Genomic DNA, 20,142 nt, shown 5'->3' with positions numbered 1-20,142 from the left:
GTATAAATCTTTCTTTTTCATTTTATTTTTGTTGGCCTTGCCTGATTCTAAGAAGTCACAGAAATACAATGGCAGAATAAATGAACTCTTGCATACTAGTTTCTGCGGGTCTTGTTTTATAGCTTCTGATAAATATAGTGTTTTAATTTTAATATGTTTGTGCTTGATGAAGAGACATGTGTATTGGTAATGAAAGAACACTTATATGCTTAAAGTTCTGTCCTTCATTTGCATTTTTGCTTTTTTAGGACATGACAGATAACAGCAATCATCAGCTGGTGGTGAGAGCAAAATTTAGTTTTCAACAGACCAATGAAGATGAACTTTCATTTGCAAAAGGAGATATTATTCATGTTACCAGAGTGGAAGAAGGAGGCTGGTGGGAAGGAACTCACAATGGCAAAACAGGATGGTTTCCTAGTAACTATGTACGAGAAATAAAATCAAATGGTGAGTCTGAAAGAGAACATATTTGCAAAATGTGATTCTTGGCTTTTAAGAAGAGAGAGAAATAATTGATTATATCTCCAAATGCTAATGAATACGTATCAGTATTTCTCAGCCATATAAGTCTTTAATTCTTAATTCTTCCAAATTATTAATATAGTTTCTGTTCATAGATTGAGTGCACAGGTGATGTATATTTTACAAAGAGCTGAGAGAGAATGTTAAAGTGATGTTGGCTTAGCGTTCTTGGCATCCATTATATTTACAATTATGTTTGTCTCTGTCACCTATAACGATTGATTTCCGTGTTGTGAGTGGAGGGTTTTGTCTTGGTGCTGTTATTGATAATGATTCAAGGTAGGCTCTCCACATTCTCAAATAATTTCTACTAAAATATTACCATATGTCTAGACTGGTTAGTACATAGGTATTTCATGGAAATCGATACCCTTTATGCTTTTTTTTTTACCCTTGACAACTGCATGGACAGTCTTATGTTCTGTACTTTGCATATAATATATAAGGAAGCGTGGGTGTTCTTAAAAGATAATTTCTCAACAACATGGAATTGAAAATTTTTAGTTTTCCCCTCAAGACAAAGCAAGTTTTTAAATGTAACGTCATATTTTTCATAAAATAACAATTTATCTCTTTTAAGTAGGCATGAATAATCTTATTTCTGTGTTGCTATCTATATATTTTAAGCCTGCCTTTGTACATTTTCAAACTGATTTTTCTGAGTGTCTCCCTGCTAAAAGTATGCATATCATTTTGAGAGGAGACAGGCTTTCTGTTTCATTGTGTTTTTAGATAAATTGTCTCCACGTACTAGATTGTTTTAATACTTTTTTAATGACTGCAGTGTAAAGGGAAAAATACTGCTGAGTGTGCATACGCATAACTTTGGGCAAGATAAGCTTCTTTAGACAGGAGGCTAACTGGTTAGTTAAATTTGTTTGCGTGTTTGGATGATATAATATAACCATTCCCATCTGTCACACTTTTTTATATGAAATTTCTCTTCTTCCTTAAATAAACTTCACTTTTCATTTTATAATTGAGCTCAAGTGCTTTGGGTCATACAGGAGCTGTTGCCTAAGGTAAAACTGGTAAACTGTGATACACTATTCAATTGGGAACAGAGCATCTGGGACCTCTGTGTGATCAGGGGCTGGACTTCCGTAGGAGCCACTTTGAAAGGATTGTAAGGTGGGGGTGCCTCTGTTACAAGCCCTGACTTCGTATTGCTGGCTGACTTATGCGCATATTCCTTATGTCTTCAGAGGGAGAATATTTGATAGGGTGATTTTTGTTAACACTCCTGGGTCCTACCAGATTCACGGTCCATTTTGGTTAATTTCACAGCCAGAAGGTTTTAAAATGTTCAGCTGTTTACATCTGAAATTTCACAGTGTTGAAACTATGGCCATCTGGACTATTGTCGGGTTTGTGCCACCCTTACTTCTGCCCTGCTGGTGGCAGGGACACTGCTTTCAGAGTTGGGCGGCCAGAGAGAAAGGCTGCTGAGCGGGTTCCCAGCTATATGGCCAGCATCACCACCAGCAGCACAAAAATGAAAGTAACAGGGTATGGAGGACAGGTTATCATAGGTCTGGTTTTTCTGCCAATCTCCTGTCCAAGTGGGGGGCTGACAGCTGAGGCTGCAGTCTTGCTACACAGAAAAGTCATAGTTTCAACTGTAGCCTCATGGGATGGGGACTGGGTGGGCGGGTGGAGGAGACAGCTGGAGAACATAAGAATGGCCGTACTGGGTCAGACCAAAGGTCCATCTAGCCCAGTATCCTGTCTACCGACAGTGGCCAGCACCAGGTGCCCCAGAGAGGGTGGACCGAAGACAGTGATCAAGCGATTTGTCTCCTGCCATCCCTCTCCAGCCTCTGACAAACAGAGGCCAAGGAGCAGCCTGATCTTTCTGTATCTGGAAGGGATCCCAGAGGTGGGTCTAACCCATTGCAGGAATGGCCCCTGCAGAGGGAGAGGAAATCTCCTTCCTCCCCATCCCCAGCGGATTAGCAGCTAGAGCTCAGTGCAGGGTAGGAGTCCCTGGCTACGTGCCAGATTTCACAAGGGAGATTAGAGTTCATGATCTATCGGTTTTCATGCCTATGAATTCGGTATGGCCCTAAATAGATGCAAGACTCCCTGATGCTGGAGGCAGGTGGTGACTATTAGCCTTGAGCACCCTGAGAAATGTCACAAAGGTGAAATTGACAGCATCAGTACCCCGTTTGCTAGCAAACAAAAAACAGCTCTTTCAATTTTTATCAGCTGAAGACTCAGAGATCCAAAAATAGAAAGACTGGAAACAAATAAACTAAAGGTTGTGGTTTGTTAATTTGCTTATTTCCAGTAAAGAAAATTGAATAAATGCAGTGTAAGATGAGTAAGCCAGTCAAATGGCAAAGAGATCAGACTTACTTAACAAAAGGGAACTGAGCTCAAAGGAGCAATAGGCTTAGAGCAGGAGTTCCCAAACTTTTTGACACGAGGACCAGTAAATCCATTCAAGAGCTTTTGGAGGACCAGTAACATATATTTGCATATTCATCAAGCAAATGATGAATATTCAAATATGTTGTTTCTGGTCCTCCCAAAGCCCCCAGTGCCAGCTTTAGCAAAGCTTTTGATATGGTCACCTACAACATTCTGCCAGCAAGTTAAGGGAATATGGATTGGATAAATGGACTGTAAAATGGACAGAAAGCTGGCTAAACCAGGAATTCCCAAACTTTTTACTATAGTTGGAACCCGTTTTTTTTCAGTACTGTTTTTTTCAGCCCAAAAATATAAACGCATATTAAAAAAGAATGAAAAATTGATAAATTTTCACTGTTTCACCCGGCTGCATCCTCCACCCTGCCCGGGCCAGGGCTTGGGGGACCCAGCGTCACACAGGCACTCTGGGAGGTGGGAGTAGGAGCAGTCTGGGGGTAGGGATCTGGCTAGGAAGGAAGGTGCAAGGAGGGGTAGGTTGCCAGGTGTCCGGTTTAGTACTGGACAGTCCGGTATTTGAGGGTTCTGTCTGGGAAACAAATTGAGAAAATACTAGACATATAAAATGTCTGGTATTTTCCCATTAGGTAAGTTTTATTATTATGAGGTGTATCAGTTTGTAGTTGCGAACTGCGTAGCTGGTAGATGTGCTCAGGCTGCGTGAGTGTGTCTACCAGCCAGACAGTTTGCAACTACTCATGGGAGAGTGTGTGAGGGGGGGCAAAATGGAATCCCTGGGGCCAGACTCACTCGTGTTTCACTGGGACCGTGCGCGGGATGGACAGTGCCCTGAGATCTGCATGCTCCCGGGTCAGTCCCGCTCCCCACCGGCCGATTCGCTCGCCCCCGCTTCCCTCCAGCCAGCCCCATTTCCCCCAACCCCCTCCCAGCCAGCTGGTTCTCCCCCACTTTCCCTCCCAATCTCTCCCGGCCATCCCCGCTGCCCCCGACCTTGCGCACCCCAGCAGCCCTGCTTCCGCAGGCCCCCGATCTCCTCCGGCCAGCCCCGCTACTCCTGTCCAGCTTAGCTTCCGGTGGCCGGTTCTCCCCAGCCTCCCCCCATCTTTCCCGGCCAGCCCCCCTAATCCCGATCTCGCGTCCCCCGGGAGCCCTGCTTCAGCAGACCCCCTGATCTCCCCTGGCCAGACCCACTGCCCCCGATGACCCCCCCAACTAGCCTGCTCCCCCCCAACCCCTCCCAGCCGGTCGGTTCTGCCCTACTTCTCCTCCTGATCTCCCCGGGCCAGCCCCAGTCCAGCCCTGCTTCCGCCTGCCGGTTCCCTCCCCCCATCTTCCCGGCCAGCTCCACTACCCTCATCCAGCACTGCTTCTGGTGGCTGGTTCTCCCCTTCTCCTCCTCCACCTCCTCCCGACCTCCCCTGGCCAGCCCCTCTACTCCTAAACCCCACCCCCCACAGCCCTCCTTCATGGTGGCCAGTTTCCTGTTATACACACACTTGCTCCCAGCCTGCTCCATTCCTCTCCCGGCCGATCTCCTTCCCCCCATCTGGATCAAATATGTCTGGCATTTTTTTTCAACTCACCTGGTAACCCTAGCTACACCTCTGCTGGGAGCCCGGAACATCTGGCTGTAGACTCTGCTCAGCCCGGTTGAGGGCTTGGGAGACCTGCCGCCACACGGGCACTCCTGGAGCCCAGAATACCCTAGCAGCCATGCTGAGGCCCGGTATTTTTTTCCTGCGGCCCGGTAGCGGGCTGTGACCCATAATTTGGGAAACGCTGGCTTAGAGGACCAGCGTGACACAGTTCTCAGTGAAGCAGCCAAATAATGGGGTGTGTTATCCCAGGCGGGAGGGGATGTGCAAAGGACCCATTGAGGGAGACGAGCATTGATGCTAGATGCTGGGACTTCTGGCTGTCCGCTCTAGTCTCTGGGTCGCAGGCTTCAGAGAGTTGGGCGAGCCCGATGCAGTGTTCTGTTTTCCTTTTGGGAAATATGGTTACCCTATATAGATGAGGCCATGAGGTGTGATGTGTCTAATGAGTCTCCATTAAAACTGCTTCAAATTACCCCAGAGGAATATCATCTCGAGTTCATAAACCTCAAAAGAAGTTGATGATATGTGAGGTCATAGGGAATATGTTCATGAAATGGTGGATTATTTGGAAACATGGGTGCAGAGTAATGGAGCAAACAACCATCATTAATTGATGGAGCACTTTGTCCAGCAGCAGTTCTTTGAGGTTGACTCTGAAAGAGCATGAGCTGCCGTGTGGGAAGAAACTCCGGCATTAGGGGAAACAGCTATTGAAACAGCTGACTTGTATGAACAAGAGAGACTATTCAGGGAGTTCAGGCTGCACAGGGAAGATCAAAAACCTGGCATAAAAGTAGGTTCCTAGTTTGTCTATGGGAAGGGGATGAAGGAACCAAGTCCATGTTGCCTCAGTACTGGTCTTCCCCTAGAGACCCTCGCTATTTGACCGTGGCCAAAGAAGTTTTTACTCTTGGTTCCTTGACCACAAGAAAAGATGGTGCCATAGGTGTAGGGGTTCCAAGTTCATTCCCTAACCTATCTGGGTTAAAGCAGCGTTGAGTCAGACTTCAGTGGTGGCAGAGAGAGCCTCATTTAATGTCTTTAGGCCCATCCTCATGGAGGGAGACAGAGTTCACTAAAAGGCCAAAATAAATGGTAAAGTGTGCCATGGCAGCGAGACATTGATGTACAGATTTCCCTGGTTAGAAATTCAAGGAAGTAGTGTGCTTCCTGAGGAGAGGTGAAGCTAGTCATTCTAGGACAGCGACAATTCTTTTATCCTGCTCCTTGAGAATTGACCACCTGATGCTTTGGTTGGGAATGATGTAATCTTGCTGCCATCCAGTTTCCAAACAGGAACCCTACTAGCAGAGAGACTGTAAACTTGATTATAATAATCAATCTATTATAGTTCATGTTTTTGACAAATTCAATAATGATAATAATAATAATAATAATTAGAAAAGTAATTAAGGAGAAATCACTACTTTAAATACAATATTTGCATTCTCACAAGATTTGTAAAAGTATACATTTGCTTGAAGGTTTTTTAAAAAGATAATTGTAGATTGAAATTTATGCTGAAATCAGGTGTGAAATTAATCTCTAATTTTTTTTTTTATATAGGAAGAGTTAGATGTTAACTTTGTAATACTGCCCTTGTTAATAGCACATGAGGGTGGAATGATGAGAAAAGAGAGATCTGGGAAAAGAGATATATGGAATTAGCTGGGATTAAATCTGAAATTAAAATGTGGTTCTTGTCTCTTCTGACTAGTAATTCAGTTGCTAACTGTGTGATGTGCAGCTCAAGATGGTTTAAAAAAAACTCTAACACTTGTATTAGTGCATCATAGTTTGATTAGCTGTAAAGAAAAAAAAATCTTCTGTCTAAATTTATGATGTGCAAAGAAAGTCTTAACTTTTTACTAAAGCTATTTTTTTTTGCCTTTTTAATGTGAGAAAATTATGTTTTGTTAATTTCTATAGAAGTATATAGAGTTATGTCTTTGCAGATCCCAGGAAAGAGAATCTGTCAATTGAGAAGGGAAATAATTTTTATTCTGAATGTTTTCATAGAATCAGGGGATATGTCTACACTAGAAATGTAAGCTGAACTATATTAGGTCGACTTCCATGTTCACATTGCCCTCTTTGGGTCAGTGGTGTGGGTCCTCACCAGAAGCACTTCCACTGACCTACGAGGGGCAGTGTGGGGAGCTAAGAGTTGGATCTTTCAGCTCCATTGGTAGCTCTTTACTGGGAGCCTGGTTGCCCCATAGACTTCTGGTGGGCTCGCTGTTTCCTGCTGGGAATGGAGGGGAAGCTGCTCAGGGCTTCGTGGCTCTAGGGAGTGGTGCCCAGATGCCTGGGCTTCTCAGGCCTTCCCCCCCCCCCTTGCTTGTTCTCTGCTGGAGCCAGGAAGCCATGTCAAGTTCATTGACAGGGACAGCCAACAACTGATGCAAGGGACACAGTATCTCCACAGACACTGCGTTGCCCTAACCAAACCGACCGAAGCCTTATGTGGAGGTAAATTAGTTATGCCAGGGAAGGTAGGGCTCTTAAATCAGTGGGACGAAGGCTGTAGGGTCGATATACACCCTTTTCAGCAATATTGTTGCCTCACCAGTTATTCTGTGTTTTGTAGTTGCAGTTTTTAAACTATTTTTGGCATCTTGTTTTAGATAAACAAAAACCAGGTTTTGTTTCTGTCAGGAAAAATAATCCTCTTTAAGCCTTTGTTTATGCTATAAAGAATCCCTAAAAAAGGCACATCTCTCCGCTACTCCCCATTTGGTCTCCTTTAAAGCCTACAAAAGGAGGCTTATTTTTCTTTCAAGAGATAGCAAATTATTTGATGAGAGATAATATCCTTATTTTTATCTCTCTGTGTAACATCTACATATAATAGGGCAGAAAAGATTTGCTGGATAAGAATATTTACTGGGTGAGGTATTTGATAGCATTTCTTTTTTGTTAAAAAAAAATACAAAGTGAACTTGAGAAGTTGTGAAATGTGTCATTTCATATAGGTAGTGCTGTGTGTTGCATAGTACAAGAAGAGAGTTGGAGAAGTGTTTAAGAGCTGGTTAATTTGAGATGAATAAGAAATTATACTTGGGAATGAGACCACTGTTGACATGTGACTGTCATTTGATTCACAGATTTTAATCATTCTATTAGTTGGTAAAACTTGAATGTTCTTTTCTAATTACACCTTTAATAGAAAAATATTCTGTAGTCAGTTTCTTGGTATTCTTAGGCTATGTCTACATTTGTACTTGATTGACAAAACTTTTGTCATTCACGGGTGCTTACCCCTCCTCCCTTGGCTGGAAGAATTGCAAACGTTTTTTTGCCAGGGCAAGTGAAAGTGTGAGTGCTGCTCTGTCTGCAGGAGGGCTCTGCTGCTCACAAAGCAAAACCCCTCATTGGGGGTAGAATTACTTTGTGGACAAAAGTGTTGACATAGCCTTATTGCTAAAAGCTATGTAGTATAGACACATTCCCAGTTACGTAGCATACTAATTTACAAGGGAAGACAGGCATGGCCATATCTGACCTGCCTATGAATTGTTACTGGACCTGATTTTTTTTTTTTTTTAATGGAAACCATTTAGGACTAATACTAATCACAGTGAGTTGACCTGAGGGAAGAGAGTAGAAACAATAAAAAGTATGTTTTTCTGTCCATAATTTTTTTCAGAAGTACATTCCATCTTTCTTTTTCAGAGCGGTAGCCCTATTACTCTGTAACTTTCATTCAAATCCTAGCCTTGGAGACAGCACATTTTTCTTGAGCATTTTATCAAGGTTGTAAGAGTAAGATGAAAAAGTATGGTTTTATTAAACTTTATTTTTATGCACTGCTGACTTAGTTTTTTTAGCTTTTCCTGCCTTTCTATTCCCTTAAAATAATTTCACCTCTTTCTGTTTCTAAAAATTAAACTTCTACTCGCTTTCATTTTCACAATTGTCTGAATGAATGTAGATTTGTCAAGTAGATTTGTTGAGCACTTTATAATGTGCTTGGCACTGTGCAAACATGTAAGGAACCTAGGAATTTTAATCTAGTGTAAATGCAAATAGATCAGTTAACATACACAGTCTGGTGATAATAGGAATTCAAGATGACAGAAATCTTGCAGAAGTTGTGGTAGAAATATTTTGCTGAAGAAATGTGTTGTGGAGTACAAGGAGGTAGTTTGCAACTATAAATCTGATATAAGTTAGCGACATGTGGAAGAGTCTTGAATTAGAGAGCATGAGATTGAATTGAAGATAAACCAGACAAATATTTCTGTTGACTGACTTTTAAAAAAATAAAAAACTTTGTAAGAGTCAGGTGTGGCTTAGAGCCATTTGTAATCACTTAAAAAAACCCCAGCTATTTATTTATAAAGGACAGAATCATTTGTTGTATGCAGTGTTGTTATAGCCCTGGTCCCCAGATACAAGAGAGACAAGACTCCTGAGAGAGACAAACTTTTGAGCTTACACAGAATTCTTCCTCTGTGTGGACTCGAAAGCTTGTCTCTCTCGCCAACAGAAGTTGGTCCAACAAAAGATATCGCCTCACTCACCTTGTTATTCCAAAATAATTTGTTTCAGACAATCTGAGCCCTTTTTATATGCATTTATAAAAGGTTATTCAAATAGTGTTCCCAGCTGTTGTCATGAGCATTAGGGTGAACATTTCTACTCAGTGTAACAGGTACCACGGACTATAACAAGGATTTTCTTTTTTGGGGGTGGGATCCTGTAAACGCGTTGGGCCGTGCGCCCCGTTTTCACCTGGTATCACTTCCCTTTCCCCGTGTTTTCTTTACCCTTTTGAGCACCCTTCAGCATTCGAGTCTGTTTTCTCCAAGGCTCGCCGGGCCCTCACTTGCCTGGGATTTCGCTGACCCCTAAGCAGGGACCGGTCTCGCACCGGCCGCAAGGAGAGGGGGGTCCGGGCCTGCCCCCTCTCACAGACCCCAGGCCAGGGCCCTAAGGACACAGACGCTTCTACTGTTCGGTCCGGCTGGCGGGGCGTCAGCCGTAACTCGCCAGCCCACAGGCTCCCTTTGCCTGCCCTGGGCTACTTCCTCTCTCCACGGTCAGATATCTCCTTGCCTCCGGGCTCACCTCTTTGCCTTGGGTTCCATCCGCTGCTGGGCCTTGGTGAGAGGCCGCTTCCTCGGAACTCCTCTTTCTGCGGCATCTCCAGGTGTTTAAATCCCCGCGCCGACTCCCGGACCGTGGGATCCCGCCCCTTCCGGCGTGGCCCCGCTTCCGGTCCGTTGGCGGGGCCGTGGTCCGACGTTACTCCTCCCACATCAGCGCCTGGCCTGCAGGCGGTGCGTGGGCGTCCTGTCGGGGCAGCCCCCCCGGGAACAGCTGCCGCACAGCCGGTAAGCCGGCCCCTGCGCCACTCGGCCCGCATCATGCGGTGCACCTGATGCCGCTACCCCGCCCCTTGCCCCGAGAGCCGCCAGATAAGCGGCCGCCGGCGGGACTGGAGTGTGGGGCGCCTCCGCCCCGTCACAGATGGGTAGAAGTAGAGGGGAGCCTTTAGTGAACCCAGAGCTTAAAGGAACAGTTTTTAATTCGTCTTTAGGGTTGTCAGGTGTCCAGTTTTGAACCGGACAGTCTGGTATTTCAGCTTTCTGTCCGGTAAACAAATAGAGAAAATACCAGACACATAAATGTACGGTATTTTCTAATTATGTTTTTATTATTATCACGAGTATCAGTTGTGTACTGCCTGGCTGATAGACACGCTCATACTGTGTGGGTATGTCTACCAGCCAGGCAGTACACAACTACGCAGTAGAGAGGAGGGGGGCGGGATGGAATCCCCGTGGCCAGATTAGCCCCTGAGCCCCGCTGGAACCGTGCACAGGACGGGCAGCACCCCGGGATCTGCGTGCGCCAGGGCCAGCCCCGCTCCCTGCCGGCTGGTTCCCCCCTGCCACTCCCTCCCTGGCCAGCCCTGGCAGCCGATTCCCTCCCAACCTCCTCCCTGCCAGCCCTGCTTCTTGCCTGGCGGTTCTCCCCCAACCCCCTTCCGGCCAGCCGCCAGCCCTGCTTCATCTGCTGGTCCCCCCCGAACCCATCTTCTCTGTCCAAACCCTGCTTCCCGCTGGCTAGTTCCTCTTCTCCCCCCATGCCCCGATCTCCCCCGGCCAGCCCTGCTCCCTCTGACCCCTCCTGGCCAGCCCTGCTCCCCTCCTGGGAGGTCTCTCCCCCGCTTCCCCCCCCATCTGAGATCAAGTGTGTCCAGTAATTTTTTTTAAACCATCTGGTAATCCTATCAGGCTCTGGAAAGTCAGTCTCTGAAGATAATGATGATTACAGATGTGCGTTATCTAGTTACTGAAATAGAAGTAGATAGGGAGGAACAGGGCTCGCCAAACCACTGTCCGGCGATCTGCGCATGTGCAGATCGTTCTGCGCATGCGCAGATCACCCAAACCCAGCTCTTCCAGGTTGCAATCTACTCGCCACAGGCAAGTAGATTGCATTATTTGTTGAGCCCTGGGGAGGAATATAATTCTTGGTTCTTCAGAATTGAATCTGCAGTGAGAAGTGACCTCTTTGTCCCATTCCTGTTCTAGACTTGTCCCTTTGAGTGCTGGCTCAGAAGCTAATTTCTGTGGGATTTGATTTTTAGATTTTACATTTTTACATATTTTCACTGAGACTGGAGCTGGGACTCACAAGACTGGGATGAGGAGTTTGAGTGCTGTGAAGAAATGAACTGGCTCAGGCTGCCTCTACACTGCATCCCTCTTCTGGAAGAGGAAATGCAACTGGAGTGCTCATTAGCATATCTTTTTTGTGGAAGAGGTTTTTACACAAAAAAACGCAGTGTAGATGGGGTCGTTTTGCATAGAACCCCCTTTTGCGCAAGAACCCTTATTCCTCAAAAAATGATATGGAATACTGAGTAGGGAGTAATGTGAAAAACTGAGTAGGAAGCTTAGGGGGCTGAGCTGGGGGAGGAGAAGGGAATGTAGTTTGTCCTGGCTATTTGTAATGTGGAAAGCATGTATTTGTTGCTCTTTTTTTCCTTGTGTATGAATTATTTAAAAAAGAGTGTGTGTGCATATGTGTGTATATGTATTTTTACAGACATGCACATTCTTCATGTGTAATGATGGGTCTCCAAAAAAACAAAATACATGTGCCTAAGTTGCTTAAGGCAACTAAGGGTTTCCTTAGTTAAAAGTTTGTAACCTCCTGTATTAATTATGCATCATAATGTTTGTCAAATTATTTATTTAAGATCCTCTCATGAAGGAGGCAAAAAAATTGAAATGTTTTGTTATATATGATTATTCATACTAAGAAAGTGATTTCATCTCACACTTCCTTGCTTCCACTACCACATGCTGCATCACCCAGTTGGTCATTTTGTATTGTGGCTCTTTTTATGCCCCCTTGTGCAGCAAAGCAGTCACCAGAGGCAGAATACCAGACATGATTTAACAACTTATCTGACATGCTATGTCAAATCCTGTATTTCTATAGTTAAATACTATATTTTAAAATGAGGTAAAGTTGAATTTGTTTAGGACTGTTCATTGAAAATGCAGTATATAATGAACCTAAATTCCAAAGGATTTAGGAATATCTGGATTTGATCCTAGACTCTATTCTTGATTGGTCAGAGTAGTTCGTAGTCTGAAATTTTAATTATTTATCTATTCCAGCAAAAATATCTAGTACCTACTGCAGTTTTTGAAATGGAAAAGTAAAATTGGGAAAGTAATGATTTTTACTTACTTAAATGTGATTTTAGTACTGGACATTTGACCAGTTAAAATATGACCAATAACTTATTTTTATCAGATAATGTAAAAAAGTCAGATATTTTAAAGCACTAATTTATTAGAATGGAAACATCAGTAACAAAAAGAGGAAGACTTTATGGCCACAGTAGGCTTAGCTTTAGGTACATAGGCCTAACTTATTTAAAAAAGTTATTTCTGAGCCTGAGTCAGGTGGCATGGGCCAGCAACCAGTGTCTGATTGCAGTGTAGGCATATTCTGTATGCTTGTCTAGTTAAGTTTACATTGTAAGGTTTTTTTTTTTAAGGTAGGAACTGTGTCTTTAAACTTGTTTGATCTGTTTTGTAAATCGCCATATACATTAGTGTCCTGGAATACCAATAAAACTATACATACATACATACACACGCGTTAGTTCTAGAAGATTGCAGCCAATCAAGATGCTCAACTTCCATCGTTCACCTTCTTTCTAAGTGGTGTTATTAGCATACGATAAAGGGAATGATCAAGGCATTTAAATAGTCTTGTTAACAAATGGCATCAGGATGCAATGAAAACAGTAAGCTGCTTCCTACATAAGGGCATTCTCACAGGAATATTTTATAATAATTAGTGATAGAAATGTAGCCGTGTTAGTCTGGGGTAGCTGAAGCAAAATGCAGGACAATGTAGCACTTTAAAGACTAACAAGATGGTTTATTAGATGATGAGCTTTCGTGGGCCAGACCCACTTCCTCAGATCAAATAGTGGAAGAAAATAGTCACAACCATATATACCAAAGGATACAATTAAAAAAAATGAACACATATGAAAAGGACAAATCACATTTCAGAACAGGAGGGGGGGAGGGCAAGGAAGGAAGGTAAGTGTCTGTGAATTGATGTTAGAGGTGGGGAGAGTGGGATGTTTGTGAGTTAATGGTATTAGAGGTGATAATTGGGGATGCTATCTTGGTAATGGGTAAGATAGCTTGAGTGTTTGTTCATTCCTTCCTGGAGAGTGTTGAATTTTAACATGAATGACAGTTCAGAGGATTCCCTTTCAAGTGCAGATGTAAAAGGTCTTTGTAGCAGAATGCAGGTGGTTAAGTCATTGAGAGAGTGTCCTTTCTGGTTAAAATGGTAAGAAACTGTTTTTTCTTTGTGATCTTGTCTGATATCTGTTTTGTGGACATTAATCCTTTGGCGAAGTGTCTGAGATGTTTGTCCAATGTACATAGCAGACGGACACTTTCGGCACATGATAGCATAAATTATATTTCTGAATGCGCAGGAGTATGTGTTCTTGATCTTATAACTCACTTGGTTAGGTCCAATAATGGTATCAGCAGAATGAATATGTGGACAAAGCTGGCAACGGGGTTTGTTGCAAGGGAAGGTACCAGGGTTGGTATTAGTGTGGTATGTCCTGTGGTTGTTGGTAAGAATCATCTTGAGGTTAGGTGGTTGTCTATAGGAGACTATGGGTCTGTCTCCCAGAGCCTCTTGGAGTATGGTATCCTGTTCCAGTATAGGCTGTAGTTTATTGATAATGTGTTGGACAGGTTTAAGTTGGGGGTTGTAGGTGATGACAAGTGGTGTTCTATTGTTGGTTTTCTTGGGTCTGTCTTGAAGTAGATGGTTTCTAGGTATTCGTCTGGCTCTTTCAATTTGCTTTTTTATTTCTCCGGGTGGGTGGTTGAGGTTTATAAATGCTTGGTAGAGATCCTGAAGCTTCTGGTCTCTGTCAGTGGGATTAGAGCAGATGCGGTTGTATCGAAGGGCTTGGCTATAGACGATGGATCGTGTGGTGTGTTCTGGATGGGAGCTGGAAGCATGTAGGTATCTGTATGAGTCGGTGGGTTTTCTGTAGAGAGTGGTGTCTAATTTTCCATTGTTGATTTGCAACAGTTTCTTGCCATTTTAACCAGAAAGGACACTCTCTCAATGACTTAACCACCTGCATTCTGCTACAAAGACCTTTTACATCTGCACTTGAAAGGGAATCCTCTGAACTGTCATTCATGTTAAAATTCCACACTCTCCGGGAAGGAATGAACAAATACTCAAACTATCTTACCCATTACCAAGATAGCTTCCCCAATTATCACCTCTAATACCATTAGCTCACAGACATCCCACTCTCCCCACCTCTAATATCATCAATTCACAGACACTTACCTTCCTTCCTCCCCCTCCCCCCCCCCCCGCATCCCCCTCCTGTTCTGAAATGTGATTTGTCCTTTTCATATGTGTTCACTTTTTTTAATTGTATCCTTTGGTATATATGGTTGTGACTATTTTCTTCCACTATTTGATCTGAGGAAGTGGGTCTGGCCCACGAAAGCTCATCATCTAATAAACCATCTTGTTAGTCTTTAAAGTGCTACATTATCCTGCATTTTGCTTATAATAATTAAGCACTGTTAACAAATAGGTGATTGTCAATGAGCATTATTTGACTGGCCAGTTCACCAATTTGTCAAGCTTATATGATGTAGCAGATGGAAGAAAAGAGCCAGCATTATATGGCCAGCCAGCTTTCTATAGGTCATTAGCAAGTGGTAGTCCATAGATCACAGTTTAAGAACCTCTTTAGTGTGATAGTATGGACACCTATCTGTTTATGACAGATGACTTTGGTGAGGTATTATCTGTTGGTGAGAGAGACAAGTTTTTGAGCGTATAGAGCTCTTCCTCAAGTCTTAGAGAGCTACCCACATCTCACAGCTAAATACAAGTTGGAACAAATCGTTTAGCATAAGGAGTTCATATAGCCTCTGATACAGAGGCAGCATCATGGGAGTAGAGCGGGGAAAAGGGCTGCATGTATTTGTGAAGGTTAACTGATGAGCCCAGGCTCATATGTTAACCATGTACACACTTACACTTTCACATCCCTAGTTCGTACCCTATGTGATGTGGAATGATTTCGTCTTTTATAATTTTTCTGTGCCTTTTTCAGTTGAGAGCATAATGATTGTTTGGTTTCACTCAAAGATGTTGGGGCATTTAGATGCACTACATGAGGTACACCACAGGTTGTGATAGGCATGTGTAGGATCCATTGATTTTGAAAGGTGTAGTGTTGGGTAGTATTGAGCACCGTAGCAGTGGAGATGTATCTGTAGGCTTTCCATCTGTTCTGGTGGGTTCTAGTGCCCCTTTGAGGTGGCGTGCCCTGGTCATTGGGGAGCTTGTTTCTGATGACAAGTTTGGCAAAGTTGGGGGCGTGTTGGAAGGGATTAGCATATGGTAAAGTGAAGAGGAAGTTTGGGAAAGATGTCTTTCAGGATTTGTTCCCTATTGAGTATGGATTGTAATTGTGCAATGTTCCCTGTGTGGTTTCAGGATGGGGTAGTAGTTAACAACTATGGATATGCAGCCTTAGATATTTTTTTTTCCTGTATGGATGCAGATTCTTCCAGATCTTCTACTTCTATGTAGTGTTCTTGTTTTATGAAAGAGGTTGTGAGTGTGATAAGTAAGTGTGGTGATCCATGGGTTTCTTGTATATTATTGTCTGCAAGGTTCCACTGTTAAAAGATGGCTGTAGTTTTGTGGGAATTGATGGTAGTTTGGGAATGTTCTAAAAATAATTTGATTTATTGAATGGTGGTTGCTGAGGTTGCAGAGGAAGTCTTGAGGGAGTTTGGGTCCTTTGTCCAGAGGATGAAAATATCATTGATGTATCTCAGGTGCATCATTGGTTTCATGGTGTGTTTTTTGCAAAAATTCTTCCTTGAGGTGGCCCATGAAGATACCGGCATATCGGAGAGCTGTCTTCATCCAAACTACAGGAACAGCATGAACACGAAGTGTTTGTTGTCTATTGTAAAGTTGTTATGGGTGACGATGAAAGGGATGAGTTTGGTGATGTGTTTGGGGTGCAAATCTGAGTGTTGCCCATTGTCTTGTAGATGTAATGCCACCATTGCAAGGGATGTTGGTGTATAGGGAGGTCATATACACAGTGGCAAGGAGGATGTTCTGAGGTACGGGGAGTTTGTTGCAGAGTTTATGGTGGAAACTGGTTGTGTCCTGAGAAAAGTAGGTTCTTTGTGTGTTGAATGGCTTGAGGATGGTATCTCAGTCCCAGTGTTTCTTCAGTAGGGTGTTATGGCCATATATGAAAGGTTTGTTTGGGATCTCTTGTTTATGTATCTTGGGAATCATGTAGAAGATCCCAGTGGTGGAGTGGTTGGGGATGAGAATATAGATTTTCTGTTGAAGTTTTTTGGAGAAAGATGTGATAGCCTCAAATTCTTAGGTGTGTTGTGATGTGGGATTTTCTTTGAATTCTTTATAGTAAGTAGTGTTGAAGACTGCCTATACTGTATTAAAAATCCATGGCAGCAAGTCTCAGAACCAGGTCAGTAGACTCGAGCTTGCAGGGATCAGGTTGTTCAGCTAAAAGTAGCAGTAGCAATGTAGATGTTTTGAGCCGGAAACCATTTTCTGGGGTTTCCATTGCCTAGGTTCCAGTCTGAGTCCTATGAGCCTGAGTCGGCTGATCTGGGCCAACTGCAGCAGTGACGTGGGTCTTGTATTACAGTGTAGATGTTCCCGGAGAGATTTTGAATGGACTCCTTGACATAGTCATCACTGTTGAGACCACAGGGGTGCTCCTTGTGCTTGCTGGTTTGCTCGCCCTCTGCTGTTTGGATTTCAGAGACTGAATAGCTGTCCTCTCGGTAGAGGTTGAGATTGTGGTGGATATGTTTTGCTACGAATTTCACAGTCACTGCAGCCTATTACCTCACACTGAAACACAGTGTTTTACCCATTTTGTAGGTTGTTCATTTGATTTTTCCTTTTCTAAGTATAGTACTTTGCATTTATCTTTATTAAATTTTCACCTTGTTTAATTCAGACCAGTTCTCCAATATGTCATGGTCATTTTCAATTCTAATCCTGTCCTGAATGCCTCCAGCCTCTCCCAACATGTCATCTGCAAATTTTATAAGCATGTTTTTCATTCTGTTATCCAAGTCATTAATGAAAGTATTGATCCCATTAGTTATGTTTTCTCTGTTGGATGGTGAATCATTGATATTTGAATATAGTCTTTCAATCAGTTTATTTGCTTTATAGTAATTTCATCTGGATTGCGTTTCCTTCCTTTGCTTATAAAAAGACCTAAGAATGGCCATTCTAGCTCAGACCAAGTGTCTTGGCTTCTGACATTGGCCAGTTCTGGGTGCCCTCAGGGAATAAACAGAACAAGTAATCATCCAGTGATCCATTCCCCGTCACTTGTTCCCAGTTTCTGGCAAAGGGAATGGCTAGGGACAGCATCTGTTCCCATCCTGTCTAGTGGGACTCTGTCAAAAGCTGTACTAAAATCAAGATATGTTGTATTTACTACTTCTCCTATCTCCTAGGCCTGTAACCCCATCCTAGAAGAAAATTATGTTGATTTGGGATCATTTCTTTTTGATCTTCTATTCCTATTCTCCTCTAGGTGCTTACTATGGATGTTAATGGACTGGAGGAGCCTCCCTCCACCACCACTTCCGGCCCCGCATGAGGCTGCTGGGTCTGGGCGTCAGCAGCCTTGTGCAGGACTAGAGCAGTCCTCTGCCTGGCATGGGCTGCAGACAGAGGCTGCTCCTGGACAAGGTTCCTTCTAAGCTGCCTGGCAGCACAGCCCTGTGGCTGCTTAATCAGCCCTAACCAGGGCTCAGGGCTCTGCACATGGAGTTGCCTTGCCTGACTGTCAATTAAGCAGCTGTGGGGGTCGTGCCTACTGGACAGGGTAGAAGGAGCTTTGCTCCTGGGTAACAGTTAACCGTTAAGGGTGATGCTTTCTAAGTAACCAGTTACCTGTTTACATCTCTATTTCTAACATATTTATAGAACCTCTTATTCATTCATGTAGTGCCTTAGGTTTTCCCATTTTTGTGTCTACATGTTCTGTTGTTAAGGAGCAGTACAATAGAACAGTTTGTCCATGTTTCCCTGATGTCATGGTATGTCTTGGCAAAGGACTATGAAGAGAGATCTGAGAGACAAAGCTGCCACTTGGACCAAATCCTGTGGTTAGGGTTGCCAGATGGTTTAACCAAAAATACCGAACACCCCTCCCTCCCCCCCCCCAAAAAAATCACCGGGGAAAAAATTCTGTTGAGTTTAAAAAAAAAAAAAGGTGAGAGGGAGACCAAAGTTGTTGAGAAGGAAAAAAAAAAAAAGACCCCAAGGGGGGGAGAACCCAGCAATAAGGCCCCTTTAAGAAATGCTTTTAGGGCTTTTTGGCCTTAACAGGCTGCTGGCGGCCATCTGCCATCTTGTCTTCCTGCTCCGGGCCAGACAGCTCCCCTACAGAAACAGGTAAGCACCCAGTATTTTCGCCTCCTGGCCGGGAAAAAAAATCAGAAAATACCAGACGTTTTAAGAGGCGAAAATATCGGACGGTCCAGGTCAATACCGGATACCTGGCAACTTTACATTTGGTTAGGCCCAAGTGTTCACAATATCTGCGGGGGGATGAAGGCACAAGAGTGTCTCATTACCTCTTCATTCTCCTGATCCTTAGGATGCTGTGTGTGCAGCCTGGCCCTAGGCGTAACACTCAGCAGCTTCTGGATAGCTGTAGTTTAACAGCTATTGCCCAGCCTTACAAAGCCATAACTGAGTATTTGTGCAACATGGCCTCCCATGGTCCACATACAGTTTCCTCTCGAAACTTCCGTATGGCAGAGTGGCATAAGAGCCACTAGAGCCCTCTCCCATGACTGGTATGGCCAACTCAGTAGAAAATTCCTCATGTGATGTAAAGTCCAGTAAAACAGCTGTTCTGCACTTGAGTCTCATCCCAGATACTTAAAAATCAACTGACCAGAATTCAAGTTAAATTTTAAATAAAATGTATAAATAAGTTAAAGCTTTACTGAACCGAAGGAGTTTGTCTTCAAAATAGTGGCATGCCTCGATTATCAGTAGGAGTGTTTTGATCCTACTACAATTCATTTCAGACAATTTGTCATTTCACTATCTAGTATTAATAACTAAAGTACTTGTCTGAAGTCAGCATATAAAACAAGTCATTTTAATATAAAATGAAAGGATCATAATGTCCAGATGAATAAAGCCTTTTTGTAGTTTAATTGGCAGTTGCCAAAAGAGCTTGCTCATTCAGATCTGTTAAATAAGTCACGTGCACGAGGTTGCAAGAAACTATGTATCTTCCATCTTTTGATTCTGCAGAGCGGCTTTACATTTGAAATTCTTCCAACCCACTAGTGTTAAATCAGAGGAGTGGTGGAAGGAGGATTGAGAACATTTGTTTTGTGCTTGTATATGCTACTGAGAGAAGCTACTCTTAGAACAGCTCATTAAGTGGTGCAGTCTTGTGTTGCAAGCTGTCAGTACAATCATTCTGATCTTGCAGACATATGTTGTCTCTCCACAAAGAGCATAATTGAGGAATAGATACTTTAGGGGGCTGCATTTTCCAGAGATGTTGGTTGGGGTTTTGTTTGTTTGTTTGTTTATTTTTGGAAAATTGCACATATTCTGTGCTGATGGAGACACTGTTTTTGCTGCAAAAGCATTTCTTTTACATAGATAATAAGTGTAAATGTCTAATATCCCAGAAAAGTCTTCTATCAGATCATTTTATTTCTGTACTAACTTGTTCTTTTTTGTATTTTCTTTCAACAAACTACAAGTATGATGAAGTTGGACTTTTTGTGGATTTTGTCTTTATCCATTTAAATTCAGTGAAAAAGCAAAAGTAATTTACTGCTTTTGTCTAAACAGATGACATGCTCTAGACTACTGCAAATACCTATTTTTAAAATTACAGCATGACTGTGATGATGTGTTCACTGTTGAAAAGATATTTTGGTCAAATTAATGTTATTGGCTGCAGTCCTAGTCCCAGTGAGGTTAATGGGCATTTTGCCATTGACTTCAGTGG

The 20,142-nt window shown here is 43.1% G+C and overlaps 1 protein-coding gene across 7 annotated transcripts in view; it reads left to right on the top strand.

The window, feature by feature from the left end:
* The window catches only part of ARHGEF7 (Rho guanine nucleotide exchange factor 7), a 195,135-nt gene that overhangs the window by 93,288 nt on the left and 81,705 nt on the right, over positions 1-20,142 (top strand). For all 7 annotated transcript variants that reach the window (XM_075918578.2, XM_075918736.2, XM_075918554.2 and 4 more), the window contains one exon: positions 249-450. In XM_075918578.2, coding sequence (XP_075774693.1) covers positions 249-450 — 202 coding nt within the window. The remainder of the gene's footprint in view (positions 1-248; positions 451-20,142) is intronic.

Source organism: Pelodiscus sinensis, chromosome 1, assembly GCF_052426305.1.
Source record: "Pelodiscus sinensis isolate ZL-2025 chromosome 1, ASM5242630v1, whole genome shotgun sequence".
NCBI classification, from domain to species: domain Eukaryota; kingdom Metazoa; phylum Chordata; order Testudines; family Trionychidae; genus Pelodiscus; species Pelodiscus sinensis.
This window is presented reverse-complemented; position numbering and strand designations above follow the sequence as displayed.